This window comes from Neolamprologus brichardi, chromosome 12 (assembly GCF_056152115.1).
Source record: "Neolamprologus brichardi isolate AB-2024 chromosome 12, ASM5615211v1, whole genome shotgun sequence".
Taxonomy (NCBI): domain Eukaryota; kingdom Metazoa; phylum Chordata; class Actinopteri; order Cichliformes; family Cichlidae; genus Neolamprologus; species Neolamprologus brichardi.
The window spans coordinates 21,384,418-21,410,815 of NC_142115.1; the positions used below are offsets into that span (position 1 = coordinate 21,384,418).

At 41.6% G+C, this 26,398-nt stretch overlaps 2 protein-coding genes across 8 annotated transcripts in view; both read left to right on the forward strand.

The window, feature by feature from the left end:
* The first annotated feature begins 601 nt into the window (after positions 1-601).
* LOC102793264 (ubiquitin-associated protein 2-like) lies at positions 602-17,257 on the forward strand. Of its 6 annotated transcripts, none has more exons than XM_087849158.1 (30): positions 602-682; positions 2,529-2,666; positions 2,890-2,967; positions 3,096-3,206; positions 3,358-3,514; positions 3,661-3,738; positions 4,783-4,846; positions 5,076-5,164; positions 5,323-5,375; positions 5,551-5,615; positions 5,792-6,023; positions 6,116-6,371; positions 6,527-6,664; positions 6,857-6,993; positions 7,680-7,912; positions 8,372-8,609; positions 8,730-8,769; positions 9,045-9,171; positions 9,368-9,440; positions 9,550-9,769; positions 9,986-10,077; positions 10,406-10,456; positions 10,646-10,724; positions 11,134-11,334; positions 11,432-11,602; positions 12,175-12,279; positions 12,382-12,414; positions 12,760-12,833; positions 13,795-13,986; positions 16,401-17,257. In XM_087849158.1, exons 2-30 carry the CDS (start codon positions 2,571-2,573, stop codon positions 16,494-16,496), a joined length of 3,579 nt encoding a protein of 1,192 aa, XP_087705284.1. In that variant the 5' UTR covers positions 602-682; positions 2,529-2,570; the 3' UTR covers positions 16,497-17,257. The 6 variants fall into 6 exon arrangements, with proteins under 6 accessions (XP_087705284.1, XP_006789773.2, XP_087705286.1 ...); XM_006789710.2 differs by having other exon boundaries at positions 9,368-9,425; XM_087849160.1 differs by having other exon boundaries at positions 8,474-8,609.
* A 5,417-nt stretch (positions 17,258-22,674) lies between these two features.
* The window catches only part of pcsk5b (proprotein convertase subtilisin/kexin type 5b), a 62,868-nt gene continuing 59,144 nt past the window's right edge, over positions 22,675-26,398 (forward strand). For both annotated transcript variants that reach the window (XM_035907285.2, XM_006789715.3), the window contains exon 1: positions 22,675-23,319. In XM_035907285.2, the coding sequence (XP_035763178.1) occupies positions 23,140-23,319 (180 nt within the window). In that variant the 5' untranslated portion in view covers positions 22,675-23,139. The remainder of the gene's footprint in view (positions 23,320-26,398) is intronic.

The following is a 26,398-nucleotide window of genomic DNA, read 5'->3' on the forward strand; positions in this document are numbered from 1 at the left end:
TTTAATACCTGGGATCAGACATCAAAACCAATAGATGCACAAGAGAGGTGAAGAACAGAGTGCAGGTAGTGTGGAGGAGGTGGAGATGAGTGTCAGAGGTGGTTTGTGACAGAAGGATAGAAGCAAGAGTAAAAGAGAAGGTGGTAGTAATAGGATATACAGTTTGGAGATGGTGGCACTGACAAAAAGACAGGGCAGAAAGGAAATTGTTAAGATTTTCATCACCAAGATGGAGAAGATTATAAAGGGACAGCTCAGGTAGAGATGTTTTGGACATGTGCAGAGGATGTATGGAGGATATTGAATATGGAGCTGCCAGCCAGAAGGAAAACAAGACCACAGAGAAAATTCATGAACGTAATAAAGACATGGAGAAGGTAGTGTGACAGGGAAGGATACTAGGGATAGGGTGAGATGGAGGTAGACGATCCGTTTCCACATAGAAATGGTAAAACAAACAAACAAACAAAAAAACATTAAAATTGAGTCGATGGAACTACCACCTGTTGTAAAGCTGAAGCGCGCTCACACACAGGAACGAGTACGTAAGGGCGTGGTGCTTGGCCATCTGACCGGCTTGGCGGGTTTTGATTGGCTGTGCCGGTTTCACAACGCCGAGTGTCGGCGGGGTAGGTCACGTGACAGCATCTGCTGCTGCTGGCTGAGCGAAGCGTGTTAGCAGGTAAACGAAAGCTTCAGATTTGTTATGTTTGAATTTTTTTTTTTTTTTATTAAGTCGTTTTGAGAGTTCAGGTATTTTATTGTGTATTTTTTGTTTATTTTAACGAACTCGATGGGCCTGTTCAAAAACATTATTCGTCTTATTCGGTTATTAGTCGTCTAACTAACTGCGTTGTATTCGTGCTGAGCGGTGCTGCTTTGTATGCGGACGGGCCGTTCGCACGCCGGGCAGTCGGCATGCCGCCTGTGTCTGGCTCCTGATTACTGCCCAAACAAATCTTAATAACATTTCTCCCCGAATTATGTGCCTATAAATATATTAAGGGACACGGACAGTTAGAAATGTCAACGAACCACGCAGCTCGTTTTAGTTTCAGTTGTTAGCTTGTTGCTAACGTTAGCCACATCTCCCATGAAGTGACTAACGTTAGCTCGTTGGGCTACACAAAGGGGAGCATGGCAGCGCTTGTCACGTTTGTTTATTTTTTGGTTGCTACCCCAGACGGACTATACATAGAATAGACATATTGGCAGACATGTTAGGATACTGATACTCTACACACGGCTTGTGGTAGTTTAACGAATAAATTTGCGTGTTACTCGCACACGGAACAAAGACTAGCAGTTAGCCGGGCTGCTGCTATCGTGAGCTAGTTTGACCTAACATAAACGTTAGCCTCTGTGGTTCATGCTTCTGTCGAGTTTATCACACAAATAAGAGTGACTCTGATATTTAATACGTATAATTAAGGCAAAAATAAACACTGCTATCTGTATATGTACGACGCACGCAAATGCTTTGCCAGATAACGCTTTCCTGTGTATTTTATTTAAGAACCCACGCTGCCTGACAAATTGTCACTTGGTTGTATTATTAGCTACAGCCAGTTGCTTTGTTCGATACTACTCAGGCTGTGTTTGTGCTTTTGTTTTTCGCCTTTTTAAAAAGCCTGTATTTCTGTTGTTGTTGCCTATCTTTTATGCACATTTTTGATATATATAAAAGATGTTAATACCAGTATTAAAATATAGCTGTGCACTGAGTGTTTTTGTGTGGGAGAATAAGGCAGGGCTGTAAGCTGACACCCAACAGGCCCCTCTGGGCTGGCTAAATTTAAACGGGGATGTAGGGAGCGACAGATGGGGGTTATAGTCTTACATGGTATACTAGTGAGTCCGTCTGTTTATATTAAGTGTACAGTATCAGCACTGTAAGTAAGGAAAGTGTACTTACATTGCGATTTTCAAGAGCAAAAAGTGACAACGTGCTTTATATTATAAAATACAGCAGTTAAAGCAAAAGCAAGTAAAACAAAAGTAACACCCAGGTATTTGAAATCTGGGAGAACTGAAGATGTCCAAGAGTTTCACTTACCTTAGGACCAAAGGGGCACGAATAAGAACTTCAGTTTTTTGTGTATTAATAGACTGATAATTGGCTGCCATCCTGTTCTTCATAATATGGATGTAGTCCAAGTTAAACTAGGATCTGTCCAAGTGACAGCATATACAAGGGAAACAAGTTGGGCCCTAGGATGGAACCTGGTGGTATGCCACAAGATAAAGGAGCAGAAAAGGACCGAAAATTAGCAAAAGCATCTGAAAAGGTCCAGAGCAAGAAAGAGATGCCCACCCAAGTTCTAAACTCTCATTCAGGATACCATAATCAGCTGTGTTGCGGAGACATCCAATAGTGCAAGAACCAAATATTCATGTGCATCATTGACTTTGAGTTTCAAATTATATATACTGCACATTTATTTATTATTGTTTTCTTACTAAGGGGTAATGATGCCGTACCATCTGGCTTTTGTTTCACCTTTGCTTCTGTGTCCTTTGTCTTTCAGATTTTTCTATTTTGTACATACATTGTTTTGTATATACTGTATATGATGACTTCACTGGTCAGCAATCAAGCCCGGGGTACTCGGGACAAAACGCTGCCCACCACCACACAAACAACACAGCAACAGAAACAGATACAGGTGGGTGATTGTCATTGTAAATACAGAGTTATTAAGCAAAATAGTCTTTTAACGTCAATAAAATATTGCATCTCTTAGTCTTAAATGTAATTTTTCACTTTCAAATGATTTTAACCCACTTTTCATTAAAATATGTAAACGATCCATGTTTTAAAAAACATTTCAATGTACTATTCAGATGGTGATAGTTCTTGATTCTCATTCAGCTCTGTTTGTTTGCCAGGCCACAGCAGAACAGATTCGTTTAGCCCAAGTGATTTATGACAAAAACGATGCTGATTTTGAAGACAAAGTCAAACAGGTAATGTTTGTTCATATTTTGTGCATAGAGAAATTATCTTCTGGGTCACTAGGATATATTTTCCTGGATTTAAAACTTAACTGTGTTTGTTTCCTTTTCTTTTTTTTCCTATGCTGTGACTTTCACAGCTGATTGAGGTCACTGGAAAGACTCAAGATGAGTGTATGGTAGCCCTCCATGACTGCAATGAAGATGTAAACAGAGCCATCAATTTCCTGCTGGAGAGCACCTCTGACACAGTAAGTATGTTCCATCCCCAAAACATGTGTTGTGCTTGCTTTTTACATATGAATTGATTATTGCTGTTTTGGGACAGACTAAATCATGATGACAAAGTAGAAGTACAAATGCATTTTGTAGCACCATCATGATGTTCTGTTCAACTCTCAGACCTCTTGGGAGACTGTAGGAAAGAAGCGCAGCCTTGGGAAAGAAGGAGGACCTTCAGAGATAAAGGAGAGCAGGGAGAAGAAGGGAGAGAGGGAGGCCAGTCGTGGGCGTGGAGGGTCCACCAGAAGGGGCAGAGGCATCAGCCGAGGACGTGAGGGTAAGAAAAAGACACGTTGTGTGCCTTTGATTAAAAACGTAATCTTTCACATCGAGGATAATGTCATTATTTTGGCTCAGTGTTAATTATGACTTTTCCATCATCATATTTTCCTCGTCATTTTTTTTGTTGTTGTTGAATTTCAGGTCGGTCAGAGGAGAATGGATTTGATGTGGCTCCTGGTGAGAGAGGAGGAGACCGTGGACGCAGGGGACGCGGTAGAGGTAAGCATTGGAGAGTAACGCATGTCAGATTTATTAAACATATCCAAATGCAGAGTTGGATTATAAGGTGACGTGAAAAGAATGCTAACTGTAGTTACCAGGTTCATGTTCCCTGATGTGACCGGCATCGTATTTGTCTGTTGTGCTTCAAAATTTAAGTCCACCAATTCCATGTGCTTGCTTGAATGGGCGTTTGATGCATACAGTCACTAAAATGCAAAAATGGAACAGGGCCAAAGATGCACAGCGAGGAGTTTAATTCCTCCTCCAGCAACAATAAAGCGAAAGAGAAAGTACTACACCAGCAACAGAGCCTCATTTACGTGCCATAAATGATTTAGCCTACAGGAAATGGTGACTGTAAGTGGATGGTTATGAGCTGATTTAAGAGCATTAAGTCAAAACATTTCCTCATGCTTTTTAGTAGTTCTGCTACAGCCTTGATGATACTTTCTGTATCTGCAACTCCACCAGGGTTTGTTCAGAGTCGAGTGATGTAAATTTCATAATCAGTAAGTGTGAGGGTCTGCATGTTTGTTGTGACCGCACAGACTCATCTGAGGAGAATTTACTTTACAGTGCAACTATGCATGCCCACTAGGCAGTTGATTTAAAAGAACCACTTGTCTTCAGCTGTCCATGTCTGCAATTCAATATCTTTTTAAAAAGTGTATAAAATGGCTGACAACTCTTACTCCTGTCTTCTTAAATTCAGATACAAATTTTAATGAAGCTACAATTTTAAAATGAAGTCAATAGACAGAAACATCCCAACCTGTTTTGAGTTGATGATGGATCACTGTAACCACTCCCCAAGCAAACTGTTTTTAGATTGCAGAGGTGTGCACATGCCCTGACATGAAAATCTAGTGAATCTATTGCTAATCATATTTTTTTTCCAATGCACTAATGGGAAACTTAGCTGAGAAGTCACTGACAATTGTTTGTCCCAAGGCTTGATATTCTTAAAAATGCTTAATGAGGAATTTAGACTCAAGTGACTTGGTTTGCGTTGTTCATATGGTTGTTTTGCTGCATTTTCAGTTGCAGGGGTTCGTGGCAGAGGAAGAGCAGCTGTTGGTAACAGGTTCTCTTCGCAGGGAATGGGGTAAGAATATGCATCATGTAAAAGTTTTACAAAAGGAGGTGATGATGTTGATTACAAGCACATATCTTAAAAACAAGTGTGTGTGGAAAAATATGTTTCTGAATCTCCTTGATTGAAAATTTGTTCTGCCTCCCGTTATCAGTAAAAACAGATGTCTTTCAATTCGCTCAGTTTTTTTTTTGTTTGTTTTGCTTTTTCACACTGCTGCTTTTTTTTTTTTTTACTCCAGAACCTTCAATCCTGCTGACTACTCTGCTAATGCCGGAGCTCGCCAGGAGGCATGGGAAGGAGATGGCAAAGAAGCTGCTGAGGAAGCTGGTAAAGAAAATAGTCAGGCATACACTGATTTTTCTTGCAATATATACTTTTTAGTGTCCACTTTCTACATTTGAGCAAATGTCTAGTTTTCAACTATTTCAGAATTGCCACAAGAAATTACAAAAACACTAATTTGGCTATGCTTCTGTTTTAAATAGGGACATGGGGAGGCAACCCAGAAGACTGGAGTTCAGAAGACTGGAATGAAGATGTAAGGCACTGCTTTTCATTGAAAGTGTATTACAGTGCTTTAAATGTGCACGTTTGTGCTTAAAGTCTAGTGTTGCTGTCTAATGATGTTAGTTAACTAAGTCCTGTTATTAAAGGGTGACTTGATGTGGCTCTGGGAGGCTTTTGAATGCTGTACTAATGTCTTCATCTTACAGTTATCTGAGACCAAAGTATTCACTGCCTCTTCTGCCCCAACAAATCACATCACACCTGGAAACAAGTAAGCCCTTCATAAGTCATTGGCACCTTGAAAGAACACATAGAAATTGTTTAATTTTGGAGAATGGCATTTTATTTAATCAACACTGTTATTCCTTCTTTCCTCCTTCCAAACCTTTCTACTTTCACTCTTCACTCCACTTTCTGTGTGCTCTCCTGTTTCCTGCTTGTTCCCAGTGTGGACCTGGCTGGCATACTTCCTAAGGCTGGAGTGGGTGTAGGGAGTTCTGTGGACTCCGATTTGGGGGCGATAGTCGATGGCCCCTCAGCTGAGGATTTAGGCCAAAGCCTGGTGTTTACCAATTCACATCACAATGGACGCACTGCAACACACAGCTACGCACATGCCACAGCCAACAGCTATGCCCATGCAGCTTCTGGCAGTACCACCTACGCACATGCTGCACTGGTATTCATAACTATACTCTATAGATTTATAGACCTTAATACAATATACATTTAGATATATCCTCATCGCCTTTTCTTCTGTCTCCCTGTCAGTCCTCAGTCCTAGGTTCTGGTTTTGGGTCACTGAATGCACCCAAGCAGGCACCTGCCCCTGACATCCGGACATCAGAGCAGCTGAATGGGCCTCGGCTTGGTCAAAGAACCAGTCAGATGTTGGCCACCACCAGCAATAGCAGCATTTCCAAAGACCAAGGGCAGTCTCCAATGCAAGCTCCTGCTCCTGCCCCCTCTCCCTCTGCAGACAACAAGGCTCAAAGACTGGAGAATGGCTCTGTTACTTCCCAACACTGTAAGTTTATCTCAGAGTAGTTAGGAATCCAAAACAGAAAGATGTTATCAGGTTTGGAAGCATTTGTTAAAGAAGGGAGTAAAACCCAGAGGTATGGTGAATTTCAGTATTGTAGTCATGGTAATGAATGTATATTTGTCTCCCTTTGTCTTCAGCGGAGATGAAGCTTCAGCCAGAGCCATCAGTGGTGCTCAGCCAGCTGGCTCAACGGCAACAGCAGTCCACAATCCTTCCCACCACAGAGCCTTTGGGCCCTGTCCAGGCACATGCTCCACAGGCCCCCACACCGCCAGGTAGGCCTGCAAAATAGGCTATAGGCTGTTGCCACCTATAGAGTAGAGAGACAGTGAAATATGTAGTGCCCCTACAAAAAAGATACATAACAGGAAGTTGAGTTAGTCAGTTGCTTTATTGCTATACCCTGCTATTGTTGTTGTGACTATAATGACATGGTGAATGGTCGTGGTGCTTTTATTCTCATTCAGGTCATGAGTCCTCTGTCCCTCCTGTAAGAGACAGCGCTTCTCCAGGAGTGAAGCTGCCAGGCATGGAGCCTTTGACCACAGAGCCTCCTCAGCGCCAAATAAAGACCCAGAGACGCAGAGCGCCTCCTCCCTCAAAAGTAAGCCTCTTTGATATTTAGACTTGGAACCTTTTTATGTGGCAGAAAATGTAAACGAGAAATGACAAAAGAGCTTTATTCATTCTAAGAGGAGATAGAAACCGAAAGTCAGTAATTTATCTCCTCTTAAGGGGTTTACAAGGCAGGTCTCCTAGTTAACCAGTTATATGAGCAGACTTAATGAGGTAGTTTCCACAGCCTTATGCTCCCCTTACTACACACACACAGGTATGCAAACTTTTTTTTAAAGAATAGACTGTTTATACTTGACTCCTCCCGGTGCTTGTTTATCTGCTAGTCTTGAAGTAGCAGTAGACCAGGATATTCAGCTATTTATGTGTTCTTTTGTTGGCTTTGTTTTCAACTCGGTGTCTCTGGTTACTGTTTGGACAGTAGCCACTGCTAAGCTGCAAGCATGAGGTCGTGCTCACCTTTTACTACATCTGCTCTTGAGTGAGCAGCAGCAGCTGGTGCTTATGCTCAAATCAGCATCACATTGTGTCCTGACCTTCAGTTACTTTTTTTTTTTTTTATTAATGGGACTGTTTTAACTCAGATTGAACACTGACAAAATGTTGGTAAAATAAATGTTTTCACAATCAATATTTTTTTAATAAAGAACAGAAACCTACCCCAAATCCAAAAATTAGATCAGTTCTGATTACTCGCCCTTCTGTCGTCTTTAGATTCCATCGTCAGCAGTGGAGATGCCGGGATCGGCAGATGTGTCTGGTCTTAATGTTCAGTTTGGAGCTCTAGACTTTGGGTCTGAGGCTAGCAGTGAAACATCAGATATGGTACCAACTGAGTTGGCCAGGGAACACACGCCTGTTCAGGCCCCACCAGCCATGCCAGTTCCTACTGCTATTCCCACACAGCCGCCTCAGAATAGCCTGTTCTCTAAGCCAGGAGCTGTGAGGTATGTGTTTGTCATGCAAGCACGTTGGTTTATGTGAGGTATTTGTTATGTGTGGGGGGGTTTTTTATTTTGTTTTTTTAATTCCCCATTTTGTGGATATAATACTGGCAAACCGGGTGATTTGCAACACTTTAAATTCCAGGGACTAAAATCACCACAACTCTTTTTGTTTTGCAGTGTAGCCCAGAGCCCTAAAAGCATTCAGGAAACTTGGTTTTTAAAAAAATGTTAAACCTCAGATTCAGAAAAGTCTTGTTGTCCAAAGAAGGTTCTTGATGTTGAATTGAACAAGTTATTTATTTATTTTTTTTAATTAAATTAAATTTAGCCTTTTCGTGACTCCATCAGGAACCCTTTGCAACTTTGCTTACATTTATTTAATGTTATTTATTTATTTTTGGAGACCCTATACTACTTTATGTCTCCCCAACACCAAATCTCTATTTGTCCTTTAAACAGTGAACACATGAGCAGCTTATCTTCTGTAACGGACCCCAACTTCCCTTCACCCTCTTTGGGCTTACCTAGTGCCACACCCACACCCTCCCTTGGTCTCCCCAGTGCTGCTGTGCCACCCTCCTCTTCAGCCCCAACCACAGTCAGCCGGGTGGAGAGCAGTGTCCCGAGGTCCCTACCCCCTCATCTTGGGTTCTCACAGAGCAAAGATATCCCATCGGCTCCTGGTGGGCCTCTGACAGTGAGTATTAACTTTTTTTTCTCAGGTCTCAAACAGAATAAAGATTTTGGAAACTACTTAAATGTTATTTGCCTGAAAGCTGAATGATGAAACCAAGTCTTTAAACGTTTTCTCTCTTAGAACGGCTACACTGTTATGAAGACACAGAGCACACAAGACGGTAAGTACTATTGTCACTAATGTAAAAATTCACTCACATGGCCAATAAAGTCTGGTATAATGAACATTGATTGCTTAATGCTGAGGAGGAAATGGAAAGATGCATCTTAGCGAAAGTTGTTGTTTGATAAATGCCGTTTTTATAGCTACCCCATCTCATTTTCTTTTTCACCCTGATTCTGTTCAATTCTTTTCCTTCTCATACAGTAACTTAAAAAAAAAAAGGATAAATAGACCAAATTTTGCCCCAGATTAATCTTTCTAATTTTAAACCAGGCACAGCATCATCTAGGACAGTGAAAACTGAGTCTCCCATTATGACAAGTGACAGCAGCCCTGGCCACCACATCCCTTCTCCTGCAGTTACAGCTTCCCACTCAACATCCATCTCATCGCTCAGCAGGTAAGGAGCGGCTCGACTGCACTTTGATGTTTTTGCCTGGAGATGATGATGCTTACAAGCACATATCTAAATCATTTAATGTGGACATATTTTTCACTGAATCTCCCTGCTTCCTGATCACACATCCAATTTGAAGTGCTTCTGCAGATTTATCAGATTTCAGCAGGCTGACAGACTCGCTTTATTCTCTTTGTAGTCACACAAGCAGTACGCACTCATCTGGGTCAACCCTCTCTACGACTTCCTCCCTTACGGTAAACAGATGCTTAGTATGTTTGGATTTTATAATTTTATTTTAATCCAAAATTTTAACTAAGCTCCAGAGCTTACAAACAAACAAACAAAAAGAAAATGCGTTCTCTGCTTTTATTCTTTCAGACGAGTAACGAGGAGAGTAGCAGCGGAAATATCCATGCCTTTACTTCGCCATCGTCCAGCCAGGTTGTTAATCCCAATCCTTCAGCTCCCCCCGTTGTCAGTAGTTCTGCCACCAATGGTCTGCATCCATCTGGAGCACCTGGACTAATTCCAAATGGCACAAACGCCACACTCTCAGCTGCCGGCAGCCGCACAGCACCCCTGCTCACCACCACCTCCGGTATGATCTTTACTACCAAAACACCACGATGGACGTTAAAACATTATTTTAAAATATTTTGAAATATCCTACTCAATTCTTCCTTTCTTTTTTTTTTTTTTACTATGAATTATGATTTTAATCTGGCTGTTTTGGACACTTAACTGAGACTGTACTTATCTATAAATGGTTATGTTCATTCAGTGCATAACATGTCCTTTGTGGTGTCTGCTCCAGGTAAAGCTCCTCCCAACTTGGCCCAAGGAGTGCCACCTCTACTGGCCAACCAGTACATCATGGGCCCTGGTGGATTGCTCCCTGCATATCCGGTAGCTATTTAACTGTATCATATAATTACTTGTTTGTATTAGTCGTGATCGCATGAATTTTTAAGGGAAAGGGAAGACTTAAAGATAGATTAATTGGGTGTCCTCTTTAAAATAAATAAATGCAGGTTTTTCTAGAAGTGCAGAAACTGAACAGAGGGATTGAATTTTCTCTTTATTCTATAGAGGTTTTTAGTCATTTGGGAAGATTTTGATCATGTACTGAATACACTCATTAGCAGCTAGTAAAGATAAAAGGCTTTGTAGGCATAAGCAATGTTTATTAGAGACTCCGACATCTGCTAAATAACCATTGTCCTAATTTCAACAGCAGATATATGGATATGAGGACTTGCAAATGCTGCAGTCGCGTCTTCCTTTGGTGAGTCTGTTGCTTAACTTAACCTTTAATAATGCCTTAATGTTAGTTGCTTTTTAACATGAGAAATATCTATGAGTATTTTGGTCTAGACAACCCAAAATGTGATGTCCACATATGTGGACGCCAGGTCCTAGGAGGTTAATGCTGTTTGTCTTTTTAATTATTAATTATTTTCCTCTTTCTGGACAGGACTACTATGGTGTAACATTCCCTGGTGCTACAACTGCTATGCCTGGTAGAGATGGACTTGCTAATAACCCATATTCAGGTAGATCAAATTTTATTCTCCTTTGCACTTGATCATTTTGACTTGATGTCTTTGGTTAAGCACTTTTTTTTTATAGATTATGTTAAACTGAAATTTTCTGTTACCTGTAGGTGATTTTCTTTTTTTTTTCTTTTTTTATTTTTTTGGCATCTTAGTTTTTTTTTCTCTAAGCTGTGTTTTTAATCTTTGCTATGGCTTGAAGCAACTGAAGGACACCAGCACAACAATATCCTGAAAGCCTGGTGTATTTGTTGCCTAAAGGGTGGTCATCTAAGAGCTCTGTTTTTACTGATGGGGAATTGTGTACGGTGGAAAGCTGGAGTACCTGTTATAAGAGTAGAAATGAGGCTTTAGGGTTCATTTCCACTTTTGTCTTACCTTTTCTTCTGTCTCTCCTCATTCTGCTCAGGTGAAGCAACAAAGTTTGGCAGGAATGACTCTTCATCTCCAGCTCCTCCAACCACCCTGTCTACAGCTGGGGTGCAGTCACAGCCCCAGCAGACACAGCAGACAGGCACACAAGGACAGGGGCAGGGGCAGAGCCAGGGTCAGCAGACACAGAACCAGGCCTTCCTCAACCCCCCGCTCCCTCCTGGCTATGGATACACTGGTAAGGGAAAAACAAAATCATGTTTAATCACATCGATGTCAGTCATTTTAAGGTTGTTACACTATTAACCATTTGCACATCCTCCATCATTTCACAGGTCTGCCATATTATGCTGGTATGCCTGGAGTTCCCTCAGCTTTCCAGTATGCCCCCACTGTCTTTGTGCCTCCTGCCTCAGCCAAGCAGCCAGCAATGGGCCTGGCCAACCCCTCCAATCAATACCACCAACAGCATCAGCCAAGTTATGGACAGCACGCATATGGCACAGGTAAGACCTGGACTAAACAGGGTTTTGTCTGGTTTGTTAGAATTATATTATTATTGTAATAGTAGTTGTAATATATTAGTAAACTAAACTGATATCTCAGCAACACAAAATGTAGTCATGAAGCTTAATTAGCTTAGAAGCTGGCATTATTGTGGGCTTTCTGGAAAGTTATTTTTGTGTATTGTGAGACTCAAGTGTAAAAATAGACGTCAGACTTTATCAAGGTGTCTCTAGTGGGAGGGGAAAGTGAACTGAATTTCCAAACCTTTACACGTGTACACCATATGCTGCATGTGCGTGTAGAGTTGGGCCTGTTTTGTTTTTGTTTGTTTTTTCTGCTTGTGCTGCATGCATAGCTCAAACCCCCTGCTAAAGTTGGACACAGCTCAGTATAGACAGCTGCCATTTCAGTCAGGTTACCTTACTGCCTCTCTCTCTCTCCTGCCCCCTCTCCCCTCTTTTTCCTTCCCATCCTCCTCCTTCACAAAATCTGCTCCTCATCCTCTCTCCCTCCCCCCTCTGCTTTGCTCTGCCTCCTCTGTTCTTCTATACTCTTCCTCCTCCCCCTTCAGCCTTTGATGACCTGTCTCAAGCCCACGGTGGGGAATACAGTAAGGCAGGGTATGGAAGCACTGCCCAGTCACAGGCCAAGTCAGCAGGCAGCGGTCCAGGGAAAGGTACATGCACGACACATGGTGCACACTCTAACAACACACAAACACACACACAGTTAGTGGGCGTTTTCCAGTGAGGAAAAACGGGTGTACTCACAATTGCAGATGATTCTACAGTCGAGAGCGTCCTGGAGAAAGGTGTGTATATGCAAGCATGTGATTGTACTTTCATGTGCAAATGGCTGGGTACATGCTAAAGGGTGGCGCGGAAGTGAGAAACATGCCTCTGCTCCTCCTCACTTACTATGCTTCTTCCTCCTGGCTGGCCTGTGTCCTACTAACAGTGGAAACTGGCATTTAGTTTAGAAGATAAGCTTATCAGCATTGAAGTGACACAGCTGCTGTTTTTTTTTTGTTTGTTTTGTTTTTATGCATTCCCACTGATTTGTTGTTGCTTTTTCTGTTTTTGTCCTCCTTTCCCTCTGAAATCCCAACATTGTCTTTTCCTCTTTTTCCTTCTCCCCCTCTTTCATTTCTTTCCAGCACCAGGATTGTCAGGTTCAGGTACTAGTGGTGGAGTACCTGACATGGGAGGTTCAATCTACAGCAAAACACAGGTGTGTGTGTGTGGTCCACATGTCTAAGTATGATCTGTTTGTATATATCTAAAACAATGTGTTTTGTATGACGTTTTTTAAGAGCGGTTTAATCATTTAAATGTGTGGTGCAAAGTTAACTGGTAAAAATACGTTATTTAAAACCTCATTGATGGATGCCAGCATTTCTATTTAATGACAGGAAAAATACTGTAAAGCTGTAAAGGTAATGGATTATACCCAGTAAGAGCTCGGTAATGTTTTTCTGACAATTCTCTTTCTTGAATTGGAAGAGCTGTCTGATTCACATTTCCAGACTGTTCATGTATATCACACTGTCTTAAGTTCATTTCCTCAGTTCATCCAGTCTCCACCCTATTTTAAAGCCCACTACATGACTGTTTTTATCCTTTGCTCATACCGAGGCTGCTGGCTTGTGGTTGGCTCAGAGTTCTGCATAGCTTTCACTTTGTTAGCTTCTTTAAACCGTTGGCTTGGTGAAATTGATTAAAATGTCTCGTTAGGTTTGTTGTCTTGAACTCTTTGATACGGTTCCCCTGTAGTGTTCTTTAGCTCCCTCACTCATTGAAGAACTCACTAACAGCCACATGCTAACAACGTGTGACTGCTCATAGCTTATATTTGTGAGTTTGCATGCGACTTTACATACAGAGCAGCTTGAAGTCTCAACTTTTGACTTAGTTGATGCCTTAGTCCATATACTCATCTGGTTAGTACAAACATTGGCTACATATATTACCATAATCAAGCTCAGTTAGGTCCTCTTTAAATGATTCTGCTTGTAAAATGAAAATGTAGAAATGTGAGCATTTCAGTTTGAATGTCAAATTTTTTTAAATAAAGCTTGGATGAAGAACTGTTTGATTTCAGAAGAATATTAAATGGAAAGATTATGGATTAGATTGTTTTTGCCAGACATAAATGAATCTTTTGTCCTCGGTTTTTTTTTTTTTTTGTGCAGTCATTTGACAAGCAGGGCTTCCACACAGGGACACCACCTCCCTTCAGCCTGCCTTCAGCACTAGGAGGAACCGGGCCACTGAACCCTGGTGGTGCGCCTGGCTACGCCCCTGCACCTTTCCTGCACATTCTGCCTCCTCACCAACAGCCCCACTCCCAGCTGCTGCACCATCACCTCACACAGGACGGACAGGTAACCCTCCGCAACCAGTGAAAAAAATTGATTAAAATTAAAATCTGATTAAATTCTGCACCTGTGTTACTGCAGTTTGTTTTGTCAAACTCAGCTTTTATTATAATTTACAACATTGCAATGTTCACAGGAACCGCAGTGCAGAAATACAGATTACAACTCTACGTAATATTAAAAGACATGTGACAATCTTAATAGCCATAAATGAACGAAACAGACCTATGCTAAGTTATTGAAACAGTAAAGCATGTATGGGTCGCCAACGCTCAGTCAACAATTCTCTCTGAATCCGCAGAGCATATGTTATTTCCTCCATCTGGTAAATTTCTCTTACTTTATCAATCCACATATTATATGAAGGTGGGTCAAGATTCAGCCATTTAATAGTAATACACTTTAGTGCTGCTGTAAGCAAGATTCTTAAGATATACTTTTTATTGTTTCCTGCAAAACCATTTGGTAATACTCCTAAAATGGCTAAGTGTTGGTCTTTTGTTAGTGGTTGTTGGAAAACTGTATTGAGAACTCTAAATATGTCATTCCAAAATGAGCAGATTTTTGGGCATGACCAGAATATATGTGAGTGGGTTCCTAAATGAGTACCACAATTTCGCCAGCAGGTATCAGGATTTGTAGGCTTCATTTTGGCCATTATCTCTGGGTTCTAAAATATCTCATGACCACCTTCCATTTGAATTCTCCACAGCCCAGAGTTAGTCACGAGATGGGCTTCACCAAACACCTCTTCCCAGGCGTCCTCTGAGATTTGAGTGCCAGTCTCAGCTTCCCACCTTGCCTTAATATCCAAAGTTGCACTTGTACTGAAACTCATAAATGCGTTATAGAAATTGCTGATTAATTTTGGGGAGGAATTACTTTGAAATATTTTTAGAAATATTTCCTCAATGGGTAAGGGCTCCAAAACTTGCCTCCATTCTTTATGTTTTGTCAAAAAACTTCTTAGCTGCAGAAATCTGAAAAAGTCAGAAGAAGGGAGCTGAAACTGACCTCTCAACTGTTCAAATGAGCTCAGGTCCCCATTCCTCACAACATGACAAAGTTTATGAAGCCCGTTATGTGACCATGCTCCGAAGCCAGAGTCTTCCACAATAGGAGAAAAACCCTGCATAAAATGGAAATTTCTTTTGGAAGACCAAATGATTGTTTGAGTCTTCGCCAAATCTTTAGTGTGACCCTCGTCCATTTCCCCATATGCACATTTTTAATTGAAATGTTAGAAAAAAAACAGGGATTCCAATGATCTTTCGCACATTGTCTTCTCAATGTTTAGCCACTGAGTTTCAGACAGATCCCGCACCCATACAGTCGGGGGTCTCATCTGAGCTGCCCAGAAATAATATTTCAGATTTGGAACAGCCAATCCCCCCTGCAGTTTTGGCAGTTTTGACAGTTTTAATGTTTGGAACTTGATCCTTGGGCGTTTGCCTTGCCATATAAATTTGGAAAAACGTTTATCTAAATTATCAAATGTAGAGTTGGGAATGTTTATAGGCAGCATTTAAAAAAGGTATAGAAGTCTTGGCAATACATTCGTACGTATACTCTCAATCCGACCCAAGAAAGACAGAGGCAGGACTGTCTATCTCTCTAAGTCTTTTTTTATTTTTGCCACTATAACTTCATAATTTACTTTAAACAAGTCTGATAATAAGTGAGGAATTTGAATTCCTAAATACTTGATACCTTCCTTTGGCCATTTAAAGCCAGATGAAATGTTTCCTCCTATATCCATTGCCAATGTTTTGTCAATATTAACTTTGTAACCAGAGAGGTAACCGTATGTACTAATAATTTCTTTTAAATGAGGTACACTGACTGCAGGATTTGAAATGTATAAAAGTACATCGTCTGCATAGATGGACAATTTATGCTGTTCTCCATTAATTGTAAGGCCCTGAATTTCATGTTCATCTCTAATCAGCTGCGCCAGAGGCTCAATACTTATATCGGACAGCAGGGGCGACAGTGGGCAACCCTGTCTACACCCACGTTCCAGTGGAAATCTGGCTGATATTGTTCCATTTACCCGTACAGCCGCCATTGGGTTGGAGTAAAGAATCTGTATCCACTTAATTAAGTTTGGCCCAAATTTGAACCTTTCAAGTGTATGGGCCAAGTACTGCCAGGAAACCCTGTCGAATGTTTTGTGTGCATCGAGAGACAGAATCGTTACTGCAGTTTTAAGGATTTTATTTGGCCTGTCACTATCGATCATCACTGAAAAGTTCTCCTTGATAATTCCTGGTTTTCTCCACTGTTGTTGTATATTTAGAATCTACACCCTCTTGTGTGATAAGTTCAATAGAATAGGGCTGACTAAAATGAATAATATAAGCACTTTGAAATGACACAAATTAAACACATCCACTGAATGGACTTCTTTTTCTTCATAGGGCGGTCCTGGTCAGCGCAGTCAGTCCAGCAGCATGCAGCAGAAAACCCAAGGCAGCAAGTCCAGCTATAGCAGCTCTGCATACTGGACAAACTGAGGAATGCTTCCATATGTTTTTTTTTTTTTTTGTTTGTTTATTGGTTTTTTTTTTCTCCTTGTCTCCCTGAAAGGCTGCGTGTGTAAAGCTAAAACAGAAAAACAAACACACTACCCTCACAATGAGCAACCATGGGCTTCGTTGCCCTGCTCCCCCCACCTCCAAGTCCTCTTAAGTCTTTTGGGTTCTCTCTTCCCCCCCCTTTTCAAAATTGGTTGTACATGTAAGATATTTATGTATTTATATATAAATATATATATATATACTGTATATGTAATAGTAGAACATGAAATGTGGTTGCTGCATTTTATTTTTGAAGGACTTTTTGTTTACTTTTTTCAAAACTGCAGGAAAAGATGTTACATTGAGACAAAATGAGATGTTAGTGAGAGAGTGAGTGAAGAAGAAAAACGACCCAAAACTTCCTGGAAGAAACCAGAAAAAGGAAAAGGAGAGAGCTATAGCACTGATTGCATTTGAGGACACTTCAGATGGGGGTGGGGTTTATAATAACTAACTGCATCTGTCTCCTCTTTTTTTTTTCTTTTTATACATGACTTCCTGAATGGCTGGGCTCGTCCCTCTGAGCTTCATTTTGTAGCTTCCTGTCTTTTCCCTCTTTCTTCTCTCCCTCTCCTCTGGAGAGCCGCCTACTCTCCCGGGGTCACTTTCTTTAAAGAAAGACCTGCCTATCTAAATTTTATATTTTTATTTAATTTTAACCCTCATTTTCTCGAAATAAAGTTCTGAGCAGTTGGTAACTGACTCCTTGTTTTATATGTATGTACATTTACACAAGTTAATCAAGTGGGTTTTCCTTGACTGACCCATGTCTTCACTCATTTTCAGTGTCTTAACATATTTACTTGTATTTACTGGGATTTATTTAGGCTTGCCCAAATTTGTTTTGGATGAATGTCTATTGCACTACATAAATCATGAACAAATGTGTAGGCAAACGGCTAAATATTTTTTAACATAAGAGTACAAAAAGTCCTTAAAACACAAAGGTTTCCAGTGATAAACTGGTCATTTTTTGGCAGCACAGTGGTGTGCACTGTTGCCTCACAGTGAGAGGCTCAAGGGTGTCAATCCCTCTGCAGACTGGAGGCTTTCTATGTGGAGATTGCATATTTTCCCCAGCTGGGCATATTTGATCACTATTGTTAAATAATCTGCTCTTGTTCTTTGTGCCGCCCACTGACAGTGAATGACTGTTAATGAAGATGGCTCCATGGTGTAGTAGTTAGACTCTGATTCAAGACTAAGACACAAACTCTCTCAGGCTGTCCCAAGCTCAGATAAATTAGATTCCATTAAGAAGGCATGAGGTGTAAAATCTGGGCCAAATTGAACCTCCAGAGCCATCTGCTGTGGTTCAGTTCTAAGTACCAGAACTACCGCTGTCCTATTTTGATCTAATTTATACCTGTATGCTACAATGTTAAATGATAAAATCATCCTCAGTTCAAGTATAAAAAAATATTTTCTTTCCATTTCTAAACTCGCATGAGATTCAGAGCAGAGTAGGTCCCTGACACGCAAGTTTAGCATTTTCTGTAATCTGGTCAGTATAACTGTTCTCTGCAATAGTCTTTTAAGCCAGTTGGCCATATGGTGGCCCAGCTTGAGCAAGACACAGGTGGCTCTGATTACAGTGAATCCATCATAGCACTCTTTTTCCTTTTCCCATAAAATACCAAGTTTGTGATGTTAATGAAAGCTAAACTTATGCACGTTTAAAAGTGTATTAATCTCATCCTTGTTCTATGACAGAGCCTTTTATTTTAAGTGGCTGAATTTGTGCGGCACGGTGCATTGATGCACGGTGACTTTGTTCGTCTTGTGCACGTTCAGCCCAGTACCATCACGTAAAGACGAGATATTTTTAAAGGTGAGCTATGATGTCACTTGAGGCCCTCATAGTTTTATGAGACATTACATTTTCAAACTGATAAGTCAAGGTTAGTCCCACCAATGGTTCTGAACCTTTTTTTTGAGTGATGTTTGAATGGTATAGCATATGAAAAAATCAAAGTGAGGAAGTTTAATTCTGTTTGTGTAGAGGCCAAGGCATGGTTAGAAATGGTGATGAGTTCAACTGCAATTGTGTGTAACTTATCAGTCACCACCTGGTGGCAGTATATAACTGCCCTATGTGGGTATTAATTCCATGCCATACACAGATGTTTGACCCAGGAGCCCAGACTGGGTGGATCACTGTTACAGGAACATATCAAATAAATCCTCTTATGAAAATCAAAATATTCAGACTGAGTGTGCTGGTGAAAACCACTGACAAGGGTAACATTGACCGTTTTGTTACAATGCATTATTTTACTGGTAGACACTCTGTCTTTATCAGTATATCAACCTGACATGCTTCACATGGCAGCGGCATGCTGTTCCTCAAAAGTTCAAAGTGCCCCGTGACACTGAAAAAACAGCTCAACTCGTGTAACGTGACAAAGTATCAAGGTGATGAAAGGGCCCCTAAATGTCCCTGATCCCAGTCTGTGGGATATACTGGAACAAGCCTAATTCACGGAAGCTCTTCTGCCAGCTTCCTGCTTCCAGAGGTCCTACATCCATACACAGCTGGTTCATGCCTGTTTGAGCAGCACAGAGAGTTGGGCCTTCGTGAAGCTGGTTTTAATACTGAGGCAGATCAGTGTACACAGTTCATATGTGTGATGCTACACGAGTGTGTCTAAATGTGAGGTGATCAAACCTAAAAAAACAAACACTTTTTTGTTTTTGCAGATTATTTGAGTCATTTTTGCCTGATAAGTACACAGAAAACTGGTGGTGACAACATTCACAGATTCGGACCTTCAAAGTTTTAGCTATACTGCTGTCTGTCTCCACCCTACATTCATTGTCTCAAGTGAATGTAGAGAGTGTGTGTGAACACCCAGAGGAGCCTATATAACCCTGGAATGTGTTGGACAAAGGAAAGGGTGAAGAGATGAGGAGAATGATGGTTATATGGGAGGATAAAATTCAGGACAGCGAGGAGAGAAAGTTGGTGAATGGCAGGTGCTATTGTGGCCTAAATGCAGGAGCCTAAAACGACAAGGTCAAAGGTCAAAGTGAAGTTGCATGGCTAGCCTCAGCTCCCTGGACGTCCGCCCAGAGAGATACCAATACGTAATAGGCCAAGGAGCCATGGGAAATAACCAAAGGGACATAAAGGTACGTGAAGGAAAGTAAAGAGCAAAAAACAGAACATTTGGAGAGAAAAGAAAAACAAACCAATGACAGAATGTGGAGACATTAGAAAGCAATTTGGATGCATTTACATGACTAGCTCACATCTGATAACATGCCTGTGCTGATGGAAGAAAAATCATGTGGGACGTTCCCCTGTAGAAGTGATGGGCTCATTGCTGAATGAACAAATTAGCTGTGTCCTTGTTGAATGAAGCTTGTTGGCTGCGGTTTCCTGTTGAGGCCTTCTATTGTACTGTATCGTGGATTCCCCCCCCCCTCCCCCCCTCCGAAGTTGTGTTTGGCTTCAAACACGCGATTCACCCTGTTATTCCACTGAAGAGGCACAGGAATGCACACAGGAATGCCCCTCGGAGTGTTTGTTGACACTCGTGTGACCGCTCCGCTCTCAGATGTCGACAAAGACGTTTTGTTGGGATTCACTCGGTTCTCTCCCTGGAGAAGACTCTGGGAGCTGTGAAGCTGTCACGCAGGATATCGCGACAGCTAAGACCTGAATGGAAACCAGGGGGCCCCATTGCTCAAGGCTGTCTCGTGACCTGGGTGCTCAATTTTGATGCCCAGATCAATTTCTGCTGTATCTTGTCTCCTCTTCTTTTCTCACCCTGCTGAATGGAGTGCGATCAGTGGATCTGCCTTTTTAACTCGCTTTCGTCTCTATCTGAGCGTGCCGTGAGATGGTCTTGTCCTCCCGCTTGTTGTGAGACGTGGCAGCGGGGTCCATTCAGCAATAAAATTGGCTGTAATTAGTGCAATTATGCTGATTTTTACTTGTGTACCACGCAGAACAGAGTTTTCAGTGCGAACAGAGACGTCGCCAGGAAACTGCTGCAAAACAAAAACCCATCAATCAACAAGGACCTTGAATGAAAGGCTCAATTCTGAACACATTCCACAATGACAGCGTTCACTCGGCTTTGACCTGGGCTGTGATCTGGGGGGCCATGACATCTAGAGCTTCACTGATATAGAAGGAAATGTGCATTAAACCAGTATTGGAGGAAGGCACATAACCCTGACATACAGCAAAGCGGCAGTCGAGCATCCAAAGATGTAGCTGAAGGCAAACCCAACTCAATCGAACTAACCTAAGATATTTTTGAAACAATCCGCACGGCAAATCATTAATCGTGACGTAAAGAATCATCAAACTGACAAAACTAAAAGAGGGATTAGGTGTCTTCTGTAAATAAGAAGAATATTTTCTTTCTGGATAAATAATATTTACACATCTGTGGTTGTTTCTCATTGGATGATGGCTGAGGTGAAGGTCATAGTTTGCTCAACTTTACGTTGGCATGTCTGTGTCAATATTGGCCAGAGAGACTGACAAAGCATGCATTCAAAAGCAGATTTCAAGGTGCGGGAAAAACGAGCTGCATCCAAAGTATAATGAGCCATCTTGTTAGCTGGTGAACTTTTCAGGGTGAAAAGTAAGGGAAAAACACCACAGCTTTTGAAATGTGATACACGGGCAAACATGTAAAAATCTGTCAGTCAGGGAAAGCTTGCGAAACGGTCGATCGTTAGAAAACAGCACTCCCATCAGAGTCAGCAGATGTAAAGCGCACACTCCTGTGTGTTTTTTATAAATTAATTCGCAGAATATCAAAAGTGTAGATTGTCATATCAGGTCCAGTGAAGAATCTCAACATGTTTCTTTCTACCTTTAAAAGTTTGTCTGTGTTTTTTTGGGGGATTAACAACCACATGAATCCCAAAATCAAGAAAACAGACATAAAAGGTAATCTGCTGATAATACTAATCACTTTTGGGATCAGTTCTGTATCATTATCATCCCCATGCACTGTCACAGGGACTCCAGAAACTCAGATGTTTCAAGTTCAAATGTATTTATTTGAACAGATTTAAAAGAGGATCTGACCTGCTTGCAAACAGTCAGTCATAGCCATTCATCTACTACTCTTATAAAATATAAATAAATATATAGATTGAGCCGTCTTGAGTGGAAACACCGACTCAATGTCTCAATGGTGCGGCTCAATGTCTTGAGCCGCACCTCAAGAAATGAGGTGCGGCTCAAGACATTTCCACAGTACTGTACACATATATATTCAAACTATTAGCTTTAAATTCCTATACTTGCATACTTGCAAAAAGTGTATATTATTCATACTTCAAGTGAGCAACTTTAGCCATTTCCCATATCTCCAATATTGATATTTTAAAATATTGGATCCAGTTATGTTGGCTGCCTATTTAAACTGTTCTTTAGCAAATACATTTAAACCTATGCCTACTTTAAGCAGCACACTTCCTAATTACTTAAAAATATATCCATATAGTTCTATATTTATATATTATATTAACAATATATACATCAAAAAGATTTTTTAAGATACTTGTTTTTTGATAAAATATTTAACAATTAATAATATTTTAAATAATGTATCCATATACATTTATACATTTTTTGTCTTTCTGCCCCTAAAACATTCGTTTTAGATAACTGTTACCTTTTCTGCTCAAAGCTGCTCAGGCTAATTGACCTATTTGTCTACTTAACCCCCAGGCTACTGCAGTAATACCCCCCGGGGTACTTGCTCCACCAGTTAGGAAAATTACCCTAAGGTACACATCAGCGGATATGTTCACTCTTTGCAGTCACAGTGTCTTTTGTCAGTCAATTGATGACAAAATGAAAAGTAATTAAAAATAAAGTTCGATTTCTATCATTTCCACTCGACTTTGAGATAATTAATTCTTAATTTTGAGAGGGTATTGAGTAAGGGTGAGGGGGCTCATGGAGGAATCCCTTGGAGCCCCCCGTTTGACCCCTCCCTGCGGCTGATCTGCGTCTGGCAGACAGGCGGGCAGCCGCGGCGGATCCAAGGAGAGTGTCTTTAAGACCCAGCGGAGCTCGGCAGGGAAACCCCGCGGCTTGAGTTGTTTCTACTCTCCAGAGTGTCAGCTAGTTATTTGTGGGGAGGCGCTGTAGCCATTTCGCCACATGAAAGCCCGATGAGCTGAACGAGCAACATCCGAGTTGTTCGTGGAGAAGCAGAAATCAGCTTTGAGGAGCTCTGCGCGCACACACGTACGCGAACTTTGCGCGCAGAAGACGCACAGCGCTCACACACACACACACACTTCCTCTCTATCCACCGTGGAAAAAGAGAGAGAGAGAAAGAGAGAGAGAGGGGGAATAGAGAGAAGACGCACGAAACTTCCAACTCTCCCATGTGAAAAAGAGAGGTTTGAAGATAAGGTGTATTTTTCCCCCTCGGACCTCCTTTCCTTCCCCTTTCCTCTCTCTCTCTCTTTCTCTCTCTCTCAGTTCTTTTGCCGGGATATTTGTGTTTCTATGAGAGCCTCTTTCGGCGAGAAGAGAAGTTTGGTTGTTTGCCTGGTCGGCTGAGGAGGAGGAGGAGGAGAAGAGTCTGTTTAAAAGATGGTCCACAACGCCGCTTGGAGAAGAGGCTTGCTATGCGTCCTGGCGCTCTACCTCGGCTTTGCGTCCCCGCCGTGCAAAGCTCGGATTTACACCAACCATTGGGCAGTCAGGATAGCCGGGGGACCCGAGTTGGCTGACCGGATAGCGGAAAAATACGGCTATAGAAACATGGGACAGGTATGTGTCTTACTGCTTATTGATCCGGTCAAAGTTGCCTCTAATTTGTGTCTCTGTGTGTGTTCGTCAAGTCTTAAAATTGGGCTTAATATGCCTCTTCCAAGGCGGCAAAGTTGCGCGATTAAACCTCAAAGTCTGAAGTCCAAACCTGAGGCAACTCGGGTTCTTTTAACTCTGCAACAGACCAGGGAAGGAGAAGCTTTAAGGAACAAAGAAAGTAGACCAGTTGCAGGATGGCACAACAGGTGCCTCTTCACGGTGTTTCCACTGAAGTCTCATGTGCTTGGTCGTTTTGGCACCCCAGTGACGGCTAGCGGTGCTGTTTGGTTTATGAGCTTGGAAGTGACTCTCTCTCTCTCTCTCTCTCTCTCTCTCTCTCTCTCTCTCTCTCTCTGTAAGATTTCACTCAAAAGTCCCTGGTGTGTGAGCCAAACACCATTTTATATAGTAACATGTTCTTTCCAGTCTGCTCCTATTAAACGGGGCTGCTCAAGCTGTTTTTGTTTTGTCTTTTTCTCTTTAATTCCCCATACTGTACATAATTCCACTGTTCAAGGCCCTCCAGTATCGATTAGATCAGCCGCATCAGGCTAAATGCAGGTGCCATTGCTTAACATGGTGTAAACTAACTCCTGGATCCATCTGGTGAAGAACATACACGCACAGACACTGGCTTCAGATGTGCCTCTTTCTTTTTATGTTCTGTCATTTTATTGGTAAACACCAGATGAGGAATTTATCTGTTAGCTTTGTCCAAATGTGGTTTTAGGAAATGTTTAAAAAAAATTTTTTTTTAGCATAGTACTTGTTTTGTTTTGTTTTAACAAAAGAGAGAAGGCACACAAATGTGGACCTCACACATACGACTGAACTACGTGGGCAGTTCAAGCCTGCACTTGTCAGCGGTCGACATGAAGACAGCATGGAACAGAGGGGGCATTCTGACAGGTTGTTGTGGGGTAGTCCAGTCAACAGCTATTGAACCTCCACCCCTCCACCTTATCCAGCCTGCCCACCCACTATATACCCTAGAGAGTAGGCCTTAATGGCCTCGTTTATCCCCTCTCTTTGACGGGAACTAATGTGTGGACCCCCCTCTTTCTATACCACCCCCATAGGAATTTTCCTGTGGAGTGGTGGAGTGTTGCTTCCAACCCCCACCATTCGCCCTAATTTCCATCTCAATACAGGAAGGCTCACTGGACTTTGACACCTCATAGACAAGTTTTTACTTCACTTCCTGGTTTGGGGGTCAGCCGAAAGCCGCTCCCATGGGAGCGATAGCAACACACTTTTGGTTGCCTAATGTGAACTCTAACACCCCCCCAGTCCTCCTGATATCAGTGCAGCACTCATGTATGTGCACGAAGAACTCAAGCTGCCAAGCGTTTGTAAATCTAAAAAAAACTTGATGGGGCTAGTAATGAAATAATTCTGGGAATAGCCGCTAAATGAGATGGAGTTTAAATTTGTGAGGGGGGGGGGGATGAATGGATAGAAAACAGTGTGGCGGACAATATGGTCTTCTTCACAGGGTTGGAAAGAGGAGCACAGACAAAGATAACCACACACTGGGAGATGGGAGAAGGAGGGAGTGAAAGAAGGGACGATAGATGGACGGATGGATGAAAAGAGTTGGCATGGAGAGAGGGAGCACCTCGTTGGGGAATTCTGGGTAATCCTCTTAACTATGGAGCCCCCTTCCCAGACTAAGACACTGGCCCAAATTGAGTCTAAATCAGCTGACAAGGCCTCAGACGTGGATCTCTGTTAAAATTGGTGTTTTTTTTGAGGAGATGAGAGAGCCCGTGAAAGCCACTGGTCGTAATCTAGAGACACACATGTGCAGGAAGTGTGTGTATCAACAACATGTTACATATTTTGTGCAGTTTGTAGTATTTGTTAACACCTAGAGTCATCAGGCCAATGAGCATTGTTACTCTAGAGGTAACTAAACAAGTGCAGTGTCTAGAGTAACACCTTTGTCTTTGACGACGCTAATAATCCAAACACATGAAACGATCAGTTTTCCATTGAAAAAATGATTGATTTGATTATTGAGCATTGTCCTCGATTTGTTTGAGAGGCCGTGATAAAGCTGCAGTGTTTGCACCGTGAAGCAAGAAGGTGTCAAAGTACCGCAGTGTCTCAGCCTGTGTGTTTTGTCCTGAAGTCTTTGTCCTGTTATGAGACATTAGTCTTACAGGTATGAAACATTAAGGTCCAAAGGGAAAACGCGCATCACCTTTTGGCATTTCTTGGTACTATTGTTCATGAAATATAGATGATATGGAGATTTATTGCTTCTAGTGAAAAAGGTCTGGAGAAGTAAGACATCATGAATCACTGATGAAGTGTTTTTTCTGCAGGACTGAGATGTGTAATTCCCAACAGTTAAGTAGAAGTTGTGATTCACTCTTGAATTATTCCAATAAAATTTCAGTCTACCGTAATGTGCCTGCCCATATGATCACACAGTCATATCTAGAGCAACAAGGGAAGCCATATTTGTAGGCTTAGCTGTTTTTCAAGTTAAGATTGAAAACGCACGCTGAAGGGTAGATGTTATACTGAAAGTCATGGATTTATTGGCACTTTCTTGGCTCTCATTTTATCCACCTCTAATTTGGAGTGTGTGTCGGTACATGAGCCGAAAGCTGATCTGATGGGCTCTGTGGCAGTGGAAGGATCAGTGACATACCACAGGACCCTTGGTAGCCATGACAGTTTGATCATCTGAGGGACTGTTTGGTCTTTATCAATTATTAAAACTAATCACCGACCAGCAGCTCTCCGTCTAACATTGTCTGTCTGTGGATCCTCTGTCACGCAAAATTTTTATGTGTGTGTGTCTATCTGTACATTTGTCTGGCCTCTCTGTGTTTGTCTGTTTTTGCTTTACTTGTCTGCCCCTCGCTGTCCCTCTTTTTTCTTTTTAAAGTTCACAGCCTTTTGTCCTTTATCTGATTGATTTAAGAGCCTAAATGTGGTTTCTGTATAATATCTGGGGAAAAACAAATATTAAGATAGAAAAATGTCATTATAATGCAAAAAAATGACCTTTGTTAGAAAAATGTTT

Bases quoted from the DNA above. Each gene is read 5' to 3' on its own strand.
- LOC102793264 (XM_087849158.1), top strand. From the start codon at position 2,571: ATGATGACTTCACTGGTCAGCAATCAAGCCCGGGGTACTCGGGACAAA. The intron at 7,913-8,371 runs GTATGTGTTTGT...TCCTTTAAACAG, and splicing joins TCTAAGCCAGGAGCTGTGAG to TGAACACATGAGCAGCTTAT. The intron at 13,987-16,400 runs GTAACCCTCCGC...TTTTCTTCATAG, and splicing joins ACCTCACACAGGACGGACAG to GGCGGTCCTGGTCAGCGCAG.